General features: G+C 53.0%; 3 protein-coding genes across 3 annotated transcripts; all 3 read left to right on the forward strand.

Moving 5' to 3' along the window:
• Positions 1-11,845: 11,845 nt before the first annotated feature.
• On the forward strand, positions 11,846-12,277 carry PRM2 (protamine 2). The gene is made up of 2 exons (XM_045784460.1): positions 11,846-12,122; positions 12,234-12,277. The coding sequence occupies exons 1-2, from the start codon at positions 11,846-11,848 to the stop codon at positions 12,275-12,277; spliced, it is 321 nt and encodes a 106-aa protein (XP_045640416.1).
• Positions 12,278-13,647: 1,370 nt separating this feature from the next.
• PRM3 (protamine 3) lies at positions 13,648-14,071 on the forward strand. Its single transcript, XM_045784806.2, has one exon. It carries the CDS (start codon positions 13,698-13,700, stop codon positions 13,989-13,991), a length of 294 nt encoding a protein of 97 aa, XP_045640762.2. The 5' UTR covers positions 13,648-13,697; the 3' UTR covers positions 13,992-14,071.
• A 3,341-nt stretch (positions 14,072-17,412) lies between these two features.
• TNP2 (transition protein 2) lies at positions 17,413-18,722 on the forward strand. Its single transcript, XM_045783972.1, has 2 exons — positions 17,413-17,791; positions 18,706-18,722. The coding sequence occupies exons 1-2, from the start codon at positions 17,413-17,415 to the stop codon at positions 18,720-18,722; spliced, it is 396 nt and encodes a 131-aa protein (XP_045639928.1).
• Positions 18,723-19,542: the final 820 nt, after the last annotated feature.

Genomic DNA, 19,542 nt, shown 5'->3' on the forward strand with positions numbered 1-19,542 from the left:
TTTGCCCTTAATCTGCCTAGAAAATAAAAAGTAGAAAATAAAAATAAGGTCCTGTACTACATGTTGTCTTTTTTTTTTTTAAAGATTTTATTCATTTATTCAGAGATAGAGACAGCCAGCGAGAGAGGGAACACAAGCAGGGGGAGTGGGAGAGGAAGAAGCAGGCTCATAGCAGAGGAGCCTGACATGGGGCTCGATCCCAGAACGCCGGGATCACGCCCTGAGCCGAAGGCAGATGCTTAACCGCTGTGCCACCCAGGCGCCCCTACATGTTGTCTTAAACAGGTGTTTGACGACTTAAGAAAAACAGAATCTTCCCAATGATGAAAGAGCCAAGATTCTCCTTTTGACAGCCATTTAACTGTTTGCCTGCAAAGTCTTTGTCATCCTGGCGAAGGGGATAATTACTGTTTCACAGGGACCTAGGAGCCTATTTGACAAGTGGTTTAAAACTGTCTTGATATTTTGGACAAGCACCCCCAAAATCAAGTCCTAAATGAAGTTTTTTCACCTGAAAATAACTTTGGATTTTTCAGAGTGTCCCTGAAAACCTACAAAAGATTCATTCCCTCTCCTTATAAAGGAGAGATAGTAATTAGGCTTACTTGATATGTTAAATCACATGGGAAACAATGTCAAGTGAAGGTAAACCTTCTTAGATTATGTTGTGAGGGTACATATTATTAATTTAAGTGTTCTGGAAATTGTATAAAATTCCTAAGAATTCTGATATGCTTGCTATAATACTATCAGTCATAATTCTAGCTGTTATCTCAAAATGTTGTATGTCACAGAAATAATGCAAGTTCCTTGTCAATTGCATTGTAATGGGCTCTAATCAGCTTCAACCATGCTGTTTTAAGCCTTTCGTCATTTACGGGTAGTGATTCTTTCACTCAGATGCTTTTACAGAAGTGTTCCTGCAAAAATGCTCCATCTTCAAGGACATTTGTGAGAAGGACTCTAGAATTTGGGTTTCTGATAACTTTAAGATCATAAAATCAAACTCGGTAAACATTCCCAGAATGAACAGGAAAACTGGATTCCAAGCACAACAAGAATTAATTACATGGGACTGAATGAACTCAGGAAGAGGATTATAATTTTTATGACTTTTTGTTTGAAATATTGCTGGTTCTCTAAGCTCTCGTTTTCCGGGTACAAGGAGATCTTTCCTCTTAAGCTAAGTAGGACTTAGAGCAATATGAGTGATTACACTTCTGTACGCAGAACTGAAACATTTATCCTTCTCTCCCTACTTGATCTTTCCAGAATTTGGGAACTCTTGATGAGTATTCTCATATTTTCATGGCCATATATTTATTTGCGTAAATTCGGTAAGAATCTGTTTCCCTTGAAACAGGACAGCACCGGAAACACTGGCTCCAAGGCTTTGACTGGAATGCCATATTTGAGAGAGACATGCATGGATTTGGACCAGACAGCTTCAAGAAACTAAAGGCTGACTTTATGGAGCCAATCAAGCCCCTTGAAAAGATCAGTCTGGCACTTTGCTTACAGAGTTCCCAGCAGACGTGGGGCGTGAATAAAGAATGCTACTTCCTGGCAGGTGCAGGAATCTCTGGATGTTTTGGAGACCTCAACAACGGAGGAATTAACCCAAATCTATAGGTACTGAAGGTAAAGTATGATGGCAAGTATTTGGCTTGGCTTCTGGCCCCAAGAGGCTTTTAGAAGTTCAATCTGAGATTCCTTATGGAAAGTTCCAGCAAAGCAGATTTAAAAGATCCTACATGATCAATTGCTATTCTTGCCACACTTATGCAAATAACCAAGCCGCGTTTATTGAAATGACTTCTCGTGCAAACGAATTAGTGTTAATTTAGTGACTGGTAGAAATGAAGGTGATTGTAGAGAGAAAAAAATGTGGGTATTAGATTCTAATACTGTTTATTGTGGATATTAGCTTCTAATACTGTGGATGTTAGATCCTAATACTGTTTATTGTAAACTAGACTAGATTCTGAATTCTTTCTAGTGTCTTCCAGTGTCTTCCAGGTGAAAACTTTCCAAACTAATGTTTTCACTTTTTCTCCTACCCTTCTGAGTTGGAATCTTTGAGAACTAAGAACTTGAAGCCCTTTTTCCGGAAGCCCTACAAACTGAGTATAAACGACTTGATGGGAATTGAGGGAAATCACCACGCCCGCCCATGTATGCATCATCTTTGTGCCATTTGCCGTGTGGCCCCTCAGAAAGATCAGCAGATAGAGTCCAACTGCGGACCGGGACAGTCTGTCAGACTGCCCCCTGCCTGCCTTCACTCCATCCAAAGATCCTTCGAGCTAGACATCTAACATCTCAACTGGCTGCCTTCAGAGCTCAGAAACTACATTTCTACCTCGTGCCAATCATTAACCACAGTTTTTCTTTCGTTTCCATAGGAATGCCTCTCATTTCACATCTGATGACTTGCACCCCAGGCCTCAAAACGGCGAATGGGAGTGGGAACAGACCCAAGGTCAGCCCCAGACTGGTTCAGTGAGATACAATTATCTACTGACTCAACCGCTGGACGGTGAAATTTCTTGGAGAAGTTTCAAAGATTGGGACCAACTGCAGGGGAACCATCTTTGCTGCCCCAAACTGTCTCTCGGGCATGTGGATTAGTTTAGGCTCATGATTTTTAAGAAACAGAAGTCTCAGGAAGAAACTCGGACATTCCCCTTAACTGCCTGAAAGAGTTTAGACAGCAGACTGGCTGCAGGAAGTGAGCTGTCCCCACAGATAACTCCAACATAATATGAACTGGGTGCGGTGGACAGGGAGGAAGCTGGCCAAGGCTGTTGGTTAAAGACAAAGTTTTATCTATCTATCTATCTATCTATCTATCTATCTATCTATCTATCAGGGAGAGAGAGAGAGTGAGAGCATGGGGAGGGGCAGCAGGAGAGAGAGAATCCCAAGCAGGCTCCACACCCAGCGTGGACCTCAGTGTGGGGCTCGATCTCACAATCCTGAGATCATGACCTGAACCGAAATCAAGAGTCGGAGGCTTAGCGGACTGAGCCACCGAGACTCCCCTGAAGTCTGCTGGTTAAAACTCCTCCGTGTCCCACTGCTTCTGAGTGGCCCGGCAAACATTTACTTACCACACATTTATTCTTTTTCATCTTCTTGTGAATGGTCTTCCTTCCCCTGGAAGTCCCAGAGCCCGACCCCCTTCTTCTCAGCTCTGGAGACCATCTAAGCCTCAAGTGCTTGCCTGCCCGTGAGCCCCCTCATCTTATGGGGCCCCTGCATGTCTGTAATTACATTTGATTTTCTTCTATGAATCTGTCTCATGTCAATTTAAACCAGCCAGGAGAACCACGAAGGGGAGAGACAAAGAAGATGATTTTTGTTACTTAATAAAGAAGGGTGAACCTACTGAAAAGAATTCATGCCACCAAGATGGAAGTGGAGTGAACTGGGGTGGCTCCCCTCTCACCAGCCCCTGCTCCGGGAGAGCCCGCCGAACACTTTGCTGGATCCTTCCAGACCTGTACACACACACATGCATGCATGCTCGCACGCACACAGATGAAGTTGGTTATCTTTAGAGAGAACAGATAAATGTCTAATCAGATCTTCTGCCCGAAAGAAGACGGGAACAGACAGTTCTCCAAAGAAGACATCCCGATGGTCAACAGACACATGAAAGGTATTCCACATCACTCATCATCAGGGAAAAATCCAGATCACAACTGGAGTGAGATATCACCTCCCCCCAGTCGGAACAGCCGGTATCATATCCGACGAGAGATAACAAGCGTGGGTGAGCATGTGGAGGAAAGGGAACCCTTGTGCACCGCTGGTGGGAATGCAAACTGGTGCAGCCACTGTGGGAAACAGCACGCAGGGCCCTCAGCAAATCAAAACCGGAGCCAGCACAGAATCCAGCAATCCCACTCCCGGGTACTTATCTGGGGAAATGGAAACACTAATTTGAAGAGATACCTGTGCCCTCACGTTTCTGTGGCATTGCGTACAGGGGCCACGACGTGGGAGCCATGTAAGTGCCCACCGACACGTGGATAAAGAGGACGTGCTGTATGCATATACAACCGAATACGATTCAGCCATAAACAAAAGAATGAAATCTTGCCATGTGTGACAACACGGACGGACCCTGAGGGCATGACGCTAGGTAAAATAAGTCAGAAAAATACAAAGGCCATGTGATCCCACTTACAGGTGAAATGTGGGAAAAAACCCGAAAAGACAAGCTCATAGATACAGAGAATAGACTGGTGGCGGAGGAAATGGGTGAAGGGGGTCAAAGGGGACAGACTCCCAGGTACACAATGAAATGAGACCTATGTCCACACAAAGACTACATGTGAATGTACAAAGCAGCTTTATTTGTAATAGACTGTCTGTGTCCCCCACCCCAACTCATGCACGGGAACCTAAGCCCCAGTGTGATGGTGTTAGAAGGTGGGGCCTCCGGCGCATGACTAGGTCATAAGGGTGGAGCCCCCATGAATGGGATCAGTGCCCTTATAAGAAGAGGCCCCCAGTGAGCTCCCTTGCTGTTTCCGCTGTGTGAGGACACAGTGAGAAGACAGCCTTCCTTCCATTTATGTGTGTTCTCTGCCCCCAAGACATGGGCAGCCCCTCCGTCCCTTAAGTGTGGGCTGGGCAGAGTGACTCCCTTCCAACAAATATTGTGTAAGACGGGGAAAGGAGAAGAATAACACCATAGTGGAGAAACCTGCTGAAGACCTCTCAGCCAGGCGGTCACAGTCAATGCCAACAACAGTGACAAGTCATCTTGAGAGCACATGTCTCTGATCAGTGGACAGTGGCCCTTTCCTTTCGTCGCCTTTCTCCTCAGACACATAGCCCCCAGTCTCATTAGAAAAACACCAGAGAAATCCTCGTCAAGGAACACTCTACAGAATCCCTGACCAGGACTCCTCAAAACTGCGACAGTCATCAAGGACAAGGAAAAGTCTGAGAACTGATCACAGCCCAGAGGAGCCCAAGATGGTGCGGGATCCCCAAGGGACAATCGGGACAGAAAAAGGACATGAAGGAAAAACTAAGCGAATCTGCACACTGAAGTACAGACTTTAGTTAATAACGCATCGAAATTAGTTCAGTAACCGTGACAAATGCGCCATCCCAATAGAAGATGTTAGTAAGCAACACGGGACGTGACCCCCGAGTTGGATCGGGGGACGAGTATCAGTGGGATAATTGGCCAAATCCCAGTAAGAGCCTGGAGTGGGTTCATACAGTGTTGCTTTCATAGTTGTGAGCAACGTGCCAGGTGATACATCTCATCACTACCAATCAACGCCAACAGTGAGGGAAACTGGGTGAGGTTTATGGGAAAAGTAACTGCCTTTCCAAACTTCCCCAAAAGAAAAAGCATATTCAAGAAAAGACAATACTAAGCTCACAGCTAAATGGGATCACGGCCCATAGCAATTGCTCAACTCACATGGTAATGGGTATCCTTCCCCATTATTATTATTTTTTTTTTCTGATCATGGAAATAACTCATTCAACATTCAGCAATGCCTTGGCCCTGAGGTTTAAAAATTCTGAATCATACAAAAATGAATAAAACAGAAAGAGAAGCCGAACCGTAATTCCACTCCCTGCCGCTAAATCAATGTTATTAAATTCCGGACGTTCCCCTAAGCCTGAGCAATCACTTATCTTTACATTTTTATGGACAAGAGATGATGCCCTACATTTCAGTAACATGCGCCCTGCAGATACGCTGTCTCTCTGTGTCGAGGTCACCCCTCCACAGTGCTCCTCTGGATGGCTGGGGGCTGCTCTGCAAGACGGGCAGAGCCGCTCAGGGGTCATTTCCTTAGGACAGACTTGAAGTCATCGCCCATTTTCTCCCTGCCGTCCACACCTTTATGAGCACGTGTGAGAATTTCTGCAGGACAGATCCCCGGCCATAGAACTGTGTGCGCCATGGCATTGTACTGCCAAATTGCCCTGATTGTCCTCAGAATTGCCTGGCTTGGGGCACTTGGGTGGCTCAGTCGGTTAAGTGTCTGCCTTCGGCTCATGATCTCGGGGTCCTGGGATCGAGCCCCACATCAGGCTCCTTGCTCAGCGGGGAGTCTGCTTCTCCCTCTCCCTCTGCTGCTCCCCTCTACTTGTGCTGTCTCTCTCTCTCTCTCAAATAAATACATAAAATCTTAAAAAAAAAAAAAAAAAAAAAGAATCGCCTGGCCCCACAATACTCAAAGGCAGCTGGGTTGCAAGACCTCCCCACACCTCCTTTCACCTCTTTGGTGACATCTGCCTTTGATCAAGGCAGCTGTGGGTGGCCATTGTGACATCACAGGTATGGGGGTGGGATGGGACAGCACCTCAGGGGACAGTACTGGACATCCCTCTGGATTCAGTGTGTGGGTGAGATGGCAGGAGTCTTGGCGATTGGCACTGTGTTTCTCGGCCTGGGGACATACCCAGCAGCACGGGGGCAGCGGGCAGGGAGAGGGTGCGTGGCCTTTTCAAAAATCATACTACGGCAGCACGAGTTCATGTTTGGAAAATGACATTAAAGAGTGTTATCGTAAAAGCATCCATGTATCATTCATTTCCTAATGCAACAAATAGTAGGGTTTCTTTTATGTACCGGGTCCTGTCCGTAGGAGGACTGGCCACGGGGAACAGAGGGTCAGCTCCTGAGCTCACGGAACTTACGTTCCCCGTGGAGACAACACCGTCAGTATCGGTTAGCGGCCAAGCGCTACTTTCTTCAGGATAACAACCACACCAGCGGACCACTCCCACCTGTCAAGTCTCGGCTCACAGGTCCCCTCCTCAGAGGGGCCCTTCTCAGATGTCCTAGTTCATGAGTTTCCTGCCAGCCACTCTGCCTGCCACGTCTGTGTGCATTTATAATCAACTCCAGAGTCTTTGGTTCGTTGACTTGGTCACTCGTGCCCTGTCTGTCCCCAACCAGAATGTAAACTGCTTGGGGGCAAGAACTTCCATCTCTCTTGCCCCTGTTGTATGCCCGCTGCCTCGAATCGTGCCTGGCACACAGCAGGTGGTCAATAAAAACCCCAGTGAATGAGTCCTCTAGCCTATGTGTCTCAAATTTCTTATCTGTAAAACAGAGTCAATACCAACCCATCATCTCACAGGGCTCCTCCGGGACCATGTAAGTTGGCTTTAAAAAGTAGTAAGAGCTAAAAAATCGGATCCACACACAAACCAATAAATGAAAAGGGACTGCGGACTCCCTATGTGCCAGGTGAGTGACTCTGTGGACTTTAGCTTCAAGTCATGGTTTTCCCACCTTGGTGTGGGTTGGGAAGTAGGGTTCTGGAAGCTTCTGGCTGCATCCCCTCTGGGGCAAAAAGCACTAACTGTCCACTGGCCCCTTTCTAACTCTAGAGAGCCCGCTTTATCCCGAGGGGCAGGGTGCTCTCAAAGTAAAGTGAATGACTAGAAGGGAAGTTGCTGGGTGGGGTGTCTGGGAAAGCTCTTTACAGGATAATGACTCCTTTTGCACCCCACCCCCTCCTCTTCTTCCATCCTGCTTGGACAGTGAATATGGCTGAATTTCCTGCAGGGCTGAGGCTAGCCCTTAGTGTGCCTTTGTTAGAATTAGAAAAAGACTTCCACTGTGAGCAGTCAATTAGAAAACAACTCCTGTGGGCAGAAGCCTGCCTGTGGTGCTCTGCCTGGCTTGGCAAGCGGAGCACAGGCTGGGTTTCAGTTCCCATTCAATCCCTTGGCTGGGAGCTTTGAGCAGTACACGCACTACACAACTGTCCATGTGGCCCTGATTTTGGACTAGGGGGCAACCTTGAGAATGGCAAGCACTTGCTAAAGCTTAGCGTGGAGCCCCTATACCAGCCTTGGAAGACCATCCTCCTTACTTCTTTTCCTTTTCTTTTTTTTTAAGTAGTTTTAATAATTTATTTTGAAATTACTTCAGAGTTAGAGAAAAGTTGCAAAAACCATACAAAGAATACCCCTTCACCCAGACTGGTCTAGTGTTAACATTCTATTCCATTTACTCCACTACCTCCCTCCCCTTCTGCCCCCCTCCCCCTCTTCCCCTATGCAGATGCACGCTCATCGCTGTTGTTCTTTCTGAATCCCTTGACATTAGCTGGCAAAATGACGCTCATCGTGCCTAAATACTTGGGCGTGTGTACCCCCAACGCAAGGACACGAGCTGCCAAACACCTCTGACTTCTTCAGGAAAACATAAAACTCCCATCCAGAAGTCAGTTACGTTCGGTTTTGGGTTATAACTAACCAGCTCTAACTGCTACTGTCTTTATCCCTAACACTCACGCGGGGCGCAGGAACGGTCACACAGAGCTCCCAGTGGGCTGGCCCCATCTTGCCCCAGCTTGCCCGTGCTGTCTGCCCCGACCACAGGGGTCCCCCTTCCACTCCGCACATGTGCCAAGCACCTCTCAGCCTCGGGACTTTTTTTTTTCCAACCAACGTAAAATTCACATCACAAAATGCACCATTTTAAATGGAACAATTCAGGGACATTGAGTAAGTTCACATTTTGTGCAACCATCGCCTCCATCTAAAACATTTTCACCACCCCAGATGGAAGCCCGGTGCCCACTAGGCGGTCACTCCTCACGTCCGCATGCCCAAGCAGCCACCCGTGGACGGGTGTGTCTATGGATTTCTGTCTTCGGGACACTTCGTATAAATGGGACGCACGCTGTGTGCTGCCTCAGAACCTTGCAACAGCTGTTCCTTCTCCCCACGTGCTGTTCCCTCCTCCAACACTGACTCGTCCCTTACGCAGCTTTCCTAGCGCCTCCGAGGTCAAGGCCTCCCCAACCTCTTATACCCTCTGAAATCCCCCCAAGTGACCCTTAGCATTTTTCACAATTTCAGTTATTCTGTGTGGCTGCTGTATTCACATTTCCCATAGTTTGGTGATAAAGTTGATGAGGCAAGAAGACGTTGGCCTTATTTGTCCCTGGATGCCAGTGCCTAGCCCAGAATCTGACACATAGTAGGTGCTCAACAAGTTTTTGTGAATTGCGTTAACTGAGTGAGTCAGTGAGTCAGTGCCCTTTACAGAGAGGCCTTCTTGTCTCCTCTGGGCTGGTGACCTGGGGGAGGGGGGTCCCCACCCTGTGCTGCCCGGCTCCACCCTGCTCCCACCAGGGGCCTCCCACACGCCCATATATGGACGCGATCAGGACAGCTCTGGGCAGGGGTCTGTGAGGTCCAGGCCTCTGTGACCTCACAATGCCAGGGGGCCCCCCCGCGTCTATAAGAGGCCCAGGAGGCAGCCCCCGGGCTCACAGCCCACGCAGTTCCACCTGCTCACAGGTTGGCTGGCTCAACCAAGGTGGTCCCCCTGCTCTGAGCACCCGGGCCGGTTCCATCTAGCGCCATGGCCAGATACAGATGCTGTCGTAGCCACAGCCGGAGCAGGTGCCGCCGCCGGAGACGCAGATGCCGCAGACGAAGGAGGCGATGTTGTCGGAGGCGGAGAAGGAGAGGTGAAGGGGCCGCTCCCTGGGCTTGGGGAGCTGGGGGGGAGGGTCCCAGCCGTGCTGAAACCCCGTCCCCGCCTGTCCCCCGCCCCCAGTGTGCTGCCGCCGCTACACCGTGGTGAGGTGTAGGAGAAGATGAGGAACGCACAGAAAAGCCCGGTCCACCGCACTCCTGCCTGCAACGCCACCAGCCGCCAAGACCCTCCTGCCTCCTCGTGAACATGCCACCAGTTCAATGACATGAACAGGAGCCTGCTAACGAACAATGCCGCCTGTCAATAAACGATGAAAACTCATTCTTCTCGCCTCTTTGCCTGGAGGGGGCTCGGGGTGGGGGGGGGGCTTGGGGAAGAGGGGACACGTGGATCTTGTTTCAGACGCTTCACTCCACTCTGGTCACTGAATCTGCCCCCCACCCCTGCAACCATCCCTGTGTGAGCCCCACCCGGGGGCTGGGAGCTGGGTCCTCTTCCCGGCTGCGCTCCGTGGCTTTCTGGGGGCAGCTAGAAATGGGCCCCAGAAACGGGCTCAGTGCTGGCTTCCCCCCACCCCAAGAACCAAGGAAACTTTTACCAGCTCAAGCTCCAGGTTTTAGCTATATCCCACTTGTCCCCAAATTGCCCAACTCGGTTTCTTTCTGCTTCCAGCGCTGTCCCATAGCGCATGTCCCACCCGGGGGGCAGTGGTGTGAAGCTAAAAATACCTCCCTGGTTGAGGAAACGAGGGGACTCGTCCATCTCATCTACCCACTCCCCCCACGGGATGCACGGAGGGTTTAAAATCCCAGTGAGCCGTGGAGATGGTTCACGAGACTCTTGGGACACTTTGAACCAAGCAGACCTCAAAAGAGCCTGTCGGTTACAATCATCACACGGTGGCAGAGCACAGCCCAGGGCAACAACTCAGTGACCAGGCGCTCAGTAGTCCGGCGCTCAGTGACCCAGGACCCTCAAGTGACAGGAACGTCCCTGGCCATGACTTCCCGTTTATTGAACATCATGGGTTCATCACATCCGGGCCTTGCACTGACCTTGCAAGACAGGTAGAGATGACCCTGTCTTTTCAGGTAAGGACACGGAAGGGGACTGAACCCTCTTGCATGACCCCAACCACGAGATGACTTCCTGTTCCCGGTCAGACGATGACAGGATGGCTGGACACAGATCCTCTCCACTCCCCCACCCCCTGTACCGGGGCAGACTTGCTCACGCAGATTAAGCTCTAGCCATGGGGCTTCTGAATCTGCAGCGTCTGGGGGTGATCCCTGGGCCTTCCTCTTAGCGGGTGCCATCCCCAAGGGGATGTTGGGGATGGCACCAACAACTGCGGGAGCAGTGCCTGTGTCGATAGTGATAGCGGTCCCTGTGGGTCCTTCCTTCCACCGGGACGTCCTCCTGGTTAACCGTCTGCTCCTGCTCCTGGCCCTCTTGCTGCTGCCCCTGCCCCTGTTGCCCCTGCCCCTGCGGCGGACACTCGCTGGGACTCCTCGCGCGGCAGAGGACCATCGTGCTGGCGGTGGAATTAACAAATTACCACAAACTTCATTGCTTAAAACACGAATTTATTCTTAGTTTTGCAGGTCAGGATTCCGAAATGATTTAAAATCAAGGTGTGGGCAGGGCTGTGTTTCTGGAGGCTCTGAGGGAGTATAATTGGTTTCCTTGTCTTTCCCAGATCCTTGAGGCCGCCTGTATTCTCGGGCTCATGGCCCCCATGTGACCACACTGGACCCACCCACTGCACATGAGGTAGCAGCCAAGCGGGAGACACCTCCTCATTCGTTTGCTCCAATTTTGACTTCAGATTTTCATGGGGTCATCAAAGGACAGTGAGGCCCAGGCAACGGGTAGATGGCACATTTGGAGGGGAGCATCCCCTGGGCACAGAATGACGCCTAGCCTTGCCCCTTATGTACAGAGTGACCTTGAGCAAGTCACGCTACCCCTGTATGCCTGTTTTCTGGAAAAGAGTTGTTGCAAAAGGAGTGGATGTATGGGAAGTCGATGAACCAATGCCCGGCCTACAGGGACCTGCAGACAGATCACAGCACAGCCCCAAGGTGGGGAGAACGCATCAGGAATGATTTGGACAAGAAAAAGTTGGCAATGTCCTTGTGGCGACACATTTTCTAGGCAAGGCAAGGAGTGGCCTGCCCTTCCAGACCCTGCTGGCCAGGCCAGGGTGGGGACAATGGTGGGGTGGGGCCCCCGAGTCATAGTGGGGGGCCCCTTTATATACAAGTCCCCAAAGAGCTGCCAGCAGACCAGACCAACATTAACAGCAAGAGCAGGTGGGCAGGCCTCAGCCCTCCTCCCCCACCCCCACGGCCAGCTGCAGCCTCAGCCGAAGCCACCTGCCCCACCAGCACGATGGTCCGCTGCCGCGCGAGGAGTCCCAGCGAGTGTCCACCGCAGGGGCAGGGGCAGCAGGGGCAGGGGCAGCAGCAAGAGGGCCAGGAGCAGGAGCAGGAGCAGACGGTTAACCAGGAGGACGTCCCAGTGGAAGGAAGGACCCACAGGGACCGCTATCACTACCGGCACAGGCACTGCTCCCGCAGACGGCGGTACAGGGTCCACAGGCGGCGACGGCGCTCCTGCCAGAGGCGGCGCCGGAGACGCACCTGTAGACACCGGAGGCACCACAGAGGTCTGGCCAGTTCCCCCCGCCTGGGTGCACCTTGACCCCGGGACCCCCCTCCCCCCCCCCCACCAAGCCCCAGCCCCATGGCCCTGTAACCCGAACTCTCTTCCCCAAAAGGCTCCAGAAGGGTCAGGAGGAGGAGATACAGAAGACGGCACTAAACCTTTCTGGGATGGAAATTAAGGAAAAGTCACCTGCCACGGAACCACCTCACGAGGCCACAGCCATCCCCCGGCATTGGATGCCCGACCCCCGAGTTTGCAAGGAGCCCACAACATCTTGACTAACATGAGCAAAAGTCATCTGCCAAATAAAGCTTGAGATAATAAACTTGGCTAAACTTGGCTGTCAGGGATTCCTTTACGCAAATGGCACAGATACGAGAGTAAACGTATAAACGACTAAATCCCATCCCACGCTGGCAGGTCACCCTGTGACACTGTGGGTGTCCTCCATCACCGAGAGCCAGGAGAGCCAGAGTTTCCTGCTTAATGAATATTCGAGGGTGCCGGGGAGCGGGGGAAAGTGGGACTTGTACTGAGAAGGACAGCAGGTCTGGCATGCTCCAGCAAGAACAAGGCCAGCATGGAGGGAACCAAAGCCCCTTGATGGACTGAGTGAGGCCTTGTGCACCATCTGAGGCCCTGCATTACCACACGCTTATGCTCCCTCCGGAGGCTCCAGGACAGAATTTGTTCCTGCCTCTGGAGTGAAGCTCCTCCTAGTTTCCTCAGTGTTCTAATCTCTGCTTCTGTGAGCGCTACCTCTGCCTCTCTTAGAGACACACCTCTCTTATACGGGACTAGCCAGGCTAGTCTCCCCACCTGTGCAAGAGCCCCGGAGGGTCCGTATTGAGCTGACCACAGCCACCGAGGATTCGGGGCAGGAAATTCGCAGGAATCCATTTTCCATCCTAAGTGCTCAGAAAGGACTCCACCCTCCAATGCTGAAATTGTGTGGCACGGGTGTGTGTAAAGAGACCTGTGATCCCCAAACAGGAACGAATTAGTACGGTTTTCTTCAGTTTTCTAGGAACATCGCTTACACGTAGGGCACCTCCCCCACCGGCCCCCTCCCGGGCCCCAGCCCAGGGGCAGGAAACCAGACATTTCCAGCCCCTCCCCTCCCTCATGCCAACTCCCCCAAAGTAGCCACTATTCTGACCCTTCTTCACATACTGTCAACAGCTCTTTCGGGCTGGGTATTTCTGGAATGTGGGGAGGAGTCTGTGTGCTCTCCTGCTTCTGGAAATTCTATCCCCAACTGTCATCCCAGCTAAAAGGGGGCCTTTTGCCAGCACAAATGAGGCCTGGCGGAGGAGGTAACATGGCAAGGCAAGGCGGTCGGCCTGGAATTCTCTGTCCTGGCCTGCAGGTGGTGGGAGCACAGGGAGGTTGCTGGTGCCTGGGGTTTGAGTCAGGTGTTGGCCCAGAACTCGGGTATCCAAGGGTGGGGGTGGGGGTGGGCTCCAGGGCCCCTTTGTGATGTCGGCGCCCTGCCTGCTGTCCTCACAGCCCCTCCACGCCCTCCCCACCCCCAGTGGCCTTCCTGCCCAGTCTGGAGAGGCAGCCAGAGCAGACAATGGGTTCCCGTTGTGCCAAGCTCGGCACAGGCCACAGCCGGGGCCACGAATCCTCCATGAAGAAGCTTGTGGCCTGCGTGAGTCAGGATAACTTCTCCTTGTCGTCCGAGGGTGAGGAAGAGGAGGAGGGAGAGGAGGAGGAGGAGGAAGAGGAAGAGGAAGAGGAAGAAGAAGAGGAGCTCCCGGTGCAGGGCAAGCTGCTGTTGATGGAGTCCGAGGGGCAAGAGGAGGAGGGCGCTGAAGAAAATCCCGTGGCCCAGCAGAGCCCGGAGCCCAAGCAGACACACTCCTGACCCGTGACGGTGGCCCAGGAAGAGGGGCCTGCCAGTGTTCCAGCGAGAAGAACTTTCAGAAAAGAGTCAATAAAAAGTCTCCAAGGACTTCTGCTGTCCTGTGGTGTCACGAGTTCGTGTGTGTGTTCAGGGAGGCTGAAGGGCAGGAGTCCATGACCCTGATCCTGAGGTCCAGCCAGAAGTTCTCATGAGGCCCACCTCCCATGACTTCTTGCTGCCCGCCCCTGCTTCGGGGGGCTGGGAAATGTGGTAGCCCAGCTGGGAGTCAGCCAGTTCTCTCTGTGGGCGGCAGGGGAAGGGGGAAGAGTCCTGAGTCTGGGCAGATGCCAGCAGGAAGCACCCAGTGGGCCAGTGAGCAGGAGCTCAGCAGACCGGACTCGGATTTCTTTCTGCTAGCTGTGTGACCTTGAGCATGTCACTGTCTGTCTCTGAGCCTCAGCCTGCCCCTCCCTGTCAAAGGGTGAGATTGACTGCTACCCCGCAGGTTAGTCGTTTGGGAGAAGTAACCACAAGGGTGGGTGGGATGAGGCCTGGCACACAGGAAGTGCTGCTGGGGCTCACGGTGGCTGCACCTGCCACTCTGGTTTGGGGTCAGAGCATAGGGAGGGGTCTTGAGTCCTCTGCTATTATCCTCACACTCAAGGTGACCACCTGTGCCGCCCCCCCCCCCCCAAGCCAGAGGCTCACTTCTGCCTTTATCAAGGGGTCCAGCTGCCACTGCCCTCATCACAGCAACGGACAGCAGGAACCCAGAGACACTGCCAGGTCCAAACACAGAATCGGGCCCTGCGTCGGCTTACTCTGGCCTTTGAGAAGCATCGGAATGCATCTGTGGCTATCCTGCCCTGGCTCCCTTGACCCTCCTCTTCCCAAAAGGAAGGACAAATGTGTTCTCCACCCCTTCTTTTGGTGCCCCAAGCACCAGCCATCTGGGCCCAAGAAGGATCCTGATCAGGGCTGCTGGGGAGGGGGGTGGGGGGCAGTATTTCCAGGGGAGCCTCAGTTTCTTTGGGAGCTATACATGAGGGTAAGAGGGGGGCCCTGAGTTACTCGAGGGGGAGGCCACCACTGAGGCCTGCAGCAGGCCTAGGGCAGGTGTTGTCTAAAGGAAGGGGCCCTGCTGTGGCTTGCTGGGCCGGTTTGGTCCTTCTGTCCACCTGCCCAGTCATTTGCCAACATCTGTCGAGCCCCTGCTGTAAGCCAAGCACGATGGGCCCTGAGATTAATAAACACAGTCTCTGTCCCACAATGCACTCGAGGGTGGGGTTGCGGGGAGTCAGCCGTAGAGGGGTGGCAGGAGGGTAGGGGTTTGGGGGGGGAGAAGGTGGGAGGATGGGGGAGGGAGAATGGGGAGGGTGGAGGAGATGGTCCAGAGACCCAGAAAGGGTCTTCACAGAGTGGCCCAGCACCAAGCCCCCAACCAGCCCCACTGAGCCCACACAAGGCCGAGCCCTCAGAACAGAGCCACCCGCGCCTTCCGTAATCCCCATGGGTCCCTTTGTGACCGAAAGGTGGGACTAGAAGGGGCCAGACCTGGATTTGATTCCTGGCTCTGCCATTAGTTGTGGGATTCTGGGCTGGTCACTCACCCTCTCTGAGCCTGTCTCCCCTTTGTAAAATCTAACAAGCCCACCTACTTCCCGGGGCACTCATCTCTTAGGGCCGCTAGAACAAATGGTTACAATTTTGGTAGCTTAAACGGAAATGTATTCTGTCACAGCCTGGAGGCCAGAAATGTGAACTCAAGTCATCAGCAGGGCTCCACTCCCTCTGGAGGCCCTAGGGGAGCATCCTTCCCGCCTTGTCCAGCTGACAGTGGCCCCGGGCCTTCCTTGGCTTATGGCCACGTCACTCTAATCTTTGCCTCTCCCCCATGTGGTCTTTCCTCCCGTGTCTTGTCCCTCGTAAGGACACTTGTCACTGGATTTGGGTCCCACCTGGATAACCCAGGATGCTCTCAAGATCCTTACTTACATCTGCAAAGATCCTTTTTCCAAATATGCTCAGTGTGTCCAGGGCTTAGGACATGGATGTATCTTTGGGGGGCCACCACTCAGCCCACCACACAGGGCCACTGGGAGGTTGAGGGCAGAGCTGCCTAGACAGGGTGGGGCCCAGAGGCCAGCCACACAGGAAGTGCTCAGTCAACGAGAGCAGCGCTCACCATGACTGATGGGAAGTGCTTATTACTGACCTACAACAAAAGCAGATCATAGCAAAGCCCCAACGAGAGGCAAGGTTGTGCATGAGCAATAGAGAGAAGTAGAGGCTGGCTGGGGGGAGGGGAGAGGGAGTTCCATGGCAGGGGAGGAGTGGGAGGTACAGGCTGAGTGGCCAAGAGCTAAGCCCTTGCAAGGGCTTCAGCGGAGGAGTGGGGAGAGGTGGGCGGCTGTGGACGGAGCACCGGACAGCTCCGACAGGGCCATGTGCAAACACAGGTGTGGGCTTTCTGCTCCAGGAGCTGGGAGGTCTGAGCGGGGCCGGGGTGATTCCAACCGTATGGCAGGGCTCCACCAGCAAGGAGGGGAGCAGGGTGGGCAGGTGGGAATCAGGAGAAAGGCAGGTTCGCAGGGGTGTCCTGGGGCACCTGAGGCTCAGAAGAAAACCACGAAGGAAGGAAAGCCATCCCTTTGTTGGATAAGGAAACCGAGCCTTGAAAACCAAAAGACTCTACCTAAGATTGGACATCAGTGCAAACTGGGGTTTGAACCCAGCTCTAAATCCCCTAGCTTTAAATCTTGCTGGGGAGGCGAGTTCACCAGGCCGAACCCAGGACCACCCATCAGTCTGCTGGTGACTCATCCAAGCCACTCAAGGCCCGCCCGCCTGCCTGGCTGTGCACTAGCCATGCACCTGATCAGCCCGCCACCCGGCCAGCCTGCTGCACTGGGGTCAGAGAGGTACTCCTAGCTTCCACACCGTGTGGGGGGAATGAGGAGACGCACTGGGGATGCTTAGACAAAGGGTACTGAGCTCTTTCTGGGGGCTGGCCCTGACCCAACCACTGGATGTGGCTTCTCTCATTTAAATCATCCAACGTCCCAGGAGGCAGGCGTTCCTATTATCCCCGTTCTACAAAGACAGGGGAACCAGGACGTGGAGAGGTAAATGCCCAGGTGAGCGACCAGAGGCAAGGAAGCAGCAGATCTGGGACGTGGGCCCAGCTGCATCTGACCCAAGGTCCTCACTTTTAACCAGCAGATGGGACTTTCCCAGAGCGCCCCTGCAAGCAGCCCCACCCTGGGGTGAGGGTAAGGGTCAGGGGCTTTGTCCCGGCCTGACCACGTCTGTCACACCCCTGTGGCCTGTGCCATCACAATCGGCCCCAACTATATAACCAGGGGCCGTGGGACCTCTGTCAAGCTGGGTGTGCTGGAAGAGGAGGAGGAGGCGGCCTCTGCCCCTCCAAGCGTGGCCTCCCATGGACACCAAGACACAGAGCCTTCCCAACACCCACACCCAGCCCCATAGCAACTCTCGGCCGCAGAGCCACACCTGCAGCCCGTGCACCTGCAGCTCCCACTGCCAAACTTGCAGCCAGAGCTGCGCCCGGAGCCAGAGTTGCAGCCGGAGCCGAAGCTCCAGCCAGAGCCCGACTGGCCACCAGAGCCAGAGTCCGCACCCCAGCCCGCCACCGAGGCACCGAAAGCATACCATGCACTCCCACCACTGTCCCCCGCGGCCCACCACCCATTCCTGCAGCTACCCCAAGAACAGAAAGAATTTGGAAGGAAAGGTGAACAAGAGGAAGGTGGCCAAGAGGAGCCAGCAGGTGTATAAAACAAAGAGGCGGAGCTCAGGTATCTTTCAAGCAGGCAGGGAAGGGCCACAGGGCTGCCCCCCAAGCAATGGGGAACAGCCCAGCCGGACTGTAGGGGTAGCGAGGCGAAGGCCGTGTGAGCACAGAGGAGCACAGCAAAGGCGACGAGGGAGGAGAAACTCTTGGCAGTTGTACGGGTGATGCACTGATGGACTAGTTCTTGAAATAAACTGGGAGGATGGACAGATGGCAGATTAGCTAGATGGAAGCACGGATGGGGGGATGAGAAGCTAGATGGGCAAGTCATTTAAGGTTGATTGGCAGAGGGATGGGTGACAGAAGGATTAGGAGTTTGCTTGAGGGAGGGAGGGATGAAACGTATTAGTGGAATGACTGGAAAGCGAACTGGATGTTGCACGGTAGGGTAAATCGGATTGATGCTCTCATGGGGTAACAAACTAGTCGGCTGAACCAATGGTTGTGGTCAGATTGGTTGGACATGGTAAGAAGCTGAATTGGCTGGACATAGTTGGACAGAGGAAGGTAGGAGTGTTGATGGGAGGATGGCTGAGTTGGTTAAACAATGACTGGCTAGGCGGGTGGATGATCAGAATAGTGGATGGATCGACGGGGAGATGAGCTGACCGGATGGTTAACTGGGTGGGTGACTGCACCAATGGAAGCCTAGATGTGTGGACAGACTGAATGGGCAGCCCGGATAGAGTTTAATAATGAAGTCCTGTTGGATAAATGGATGGACTGCGTGAACTCATGGATGGACGGGTGATAAGTGGGACAAATGGATGGATTCACAGAGGATCCTTTTGATCTTGACAGTCTAAGCTCTAACCACATGCCCCATATTTAGTTACAAATGAGCAGTCCAAAACCCAAGGAAGTATGTGCATGAGGCATGCCACTATTAAAGGACCCTTTCCCATTCCCATCCCTCAGGGCGGAAATACAACTGAGACGGCACCCCACGGCTTGTTCCTGTGTTGGTTTCACCCAAATAAACGCCATCTCGCGCGGAATACGAGAAGGAAGTCCACCTTTTTGCAGGAACATGTTACTACAGTGATTTCTATGCAACATTGATTAAAGCTTGTACACTGGATGACTATACCTTGCGTGGGCATTTTGATTTCACTAAAGGGCTCACGTGTCTGGGGGCCTGGTAGTGTTTGGGGGCCTGGCATGGAAGCTGGAAGCAGGGAAGAGGCTGTATAAGGAGCAGGGGTGTGGCTCGTGACGGGACCTTGTCAGAGTGTCCAGAGCCAATGCCAGCCCAGGAGCAGAAACGAAGGCGGGCTGGAGACTCCCAAGGAGCCTTCGAAGCAGATGGGCAGCCCTCGCTGGGGCAGAGCCTTCCTTTGCCCTCTACACTCCCACCCTGGCACACACGAGTGGGCGCGCGCGCACACACACACACACACACACACACACACACACACGGGATGCCCACAGGCCCCCACCCTGTTCATGGGACCCACAGGCAATAGACAGGTGGGAATGTGCACTGTGAAGTCCAGACCGCCCTGAGTTTGAATCCTGGCTCCTGTTTCCCTGCAGTGACATGAGGCTGCTGATCCACCTCTCTGAACCTCCCTTGTTCCAACACACTTTCACTGAGGGACCAAGTACGATCTGGCACTGTGCCAGGCGCTGGGAACGCTGAGGGCACACAAGGCCCGGTCCAGAGAAGGACACACAGACACGGAAACCCAAGATCTGCTACTCAACAGCTGTATCAAGGGAGAAAGGCCATAGTGCAGAGCAACTGTGCACCTG

This window comes from Ursus americanus, chromosome 2 (assembly GCF_024610735.1).
Source record: "Ursus americanus isolate L20-20 chromosome 2, mUrsAme1.1.p, whole genome shotgun sequence".
NCBI lineage: Eukaryota > Metazoa > Chordata > Mammalia > Carnivora > Ursidae > Ursus > Ursus americanus.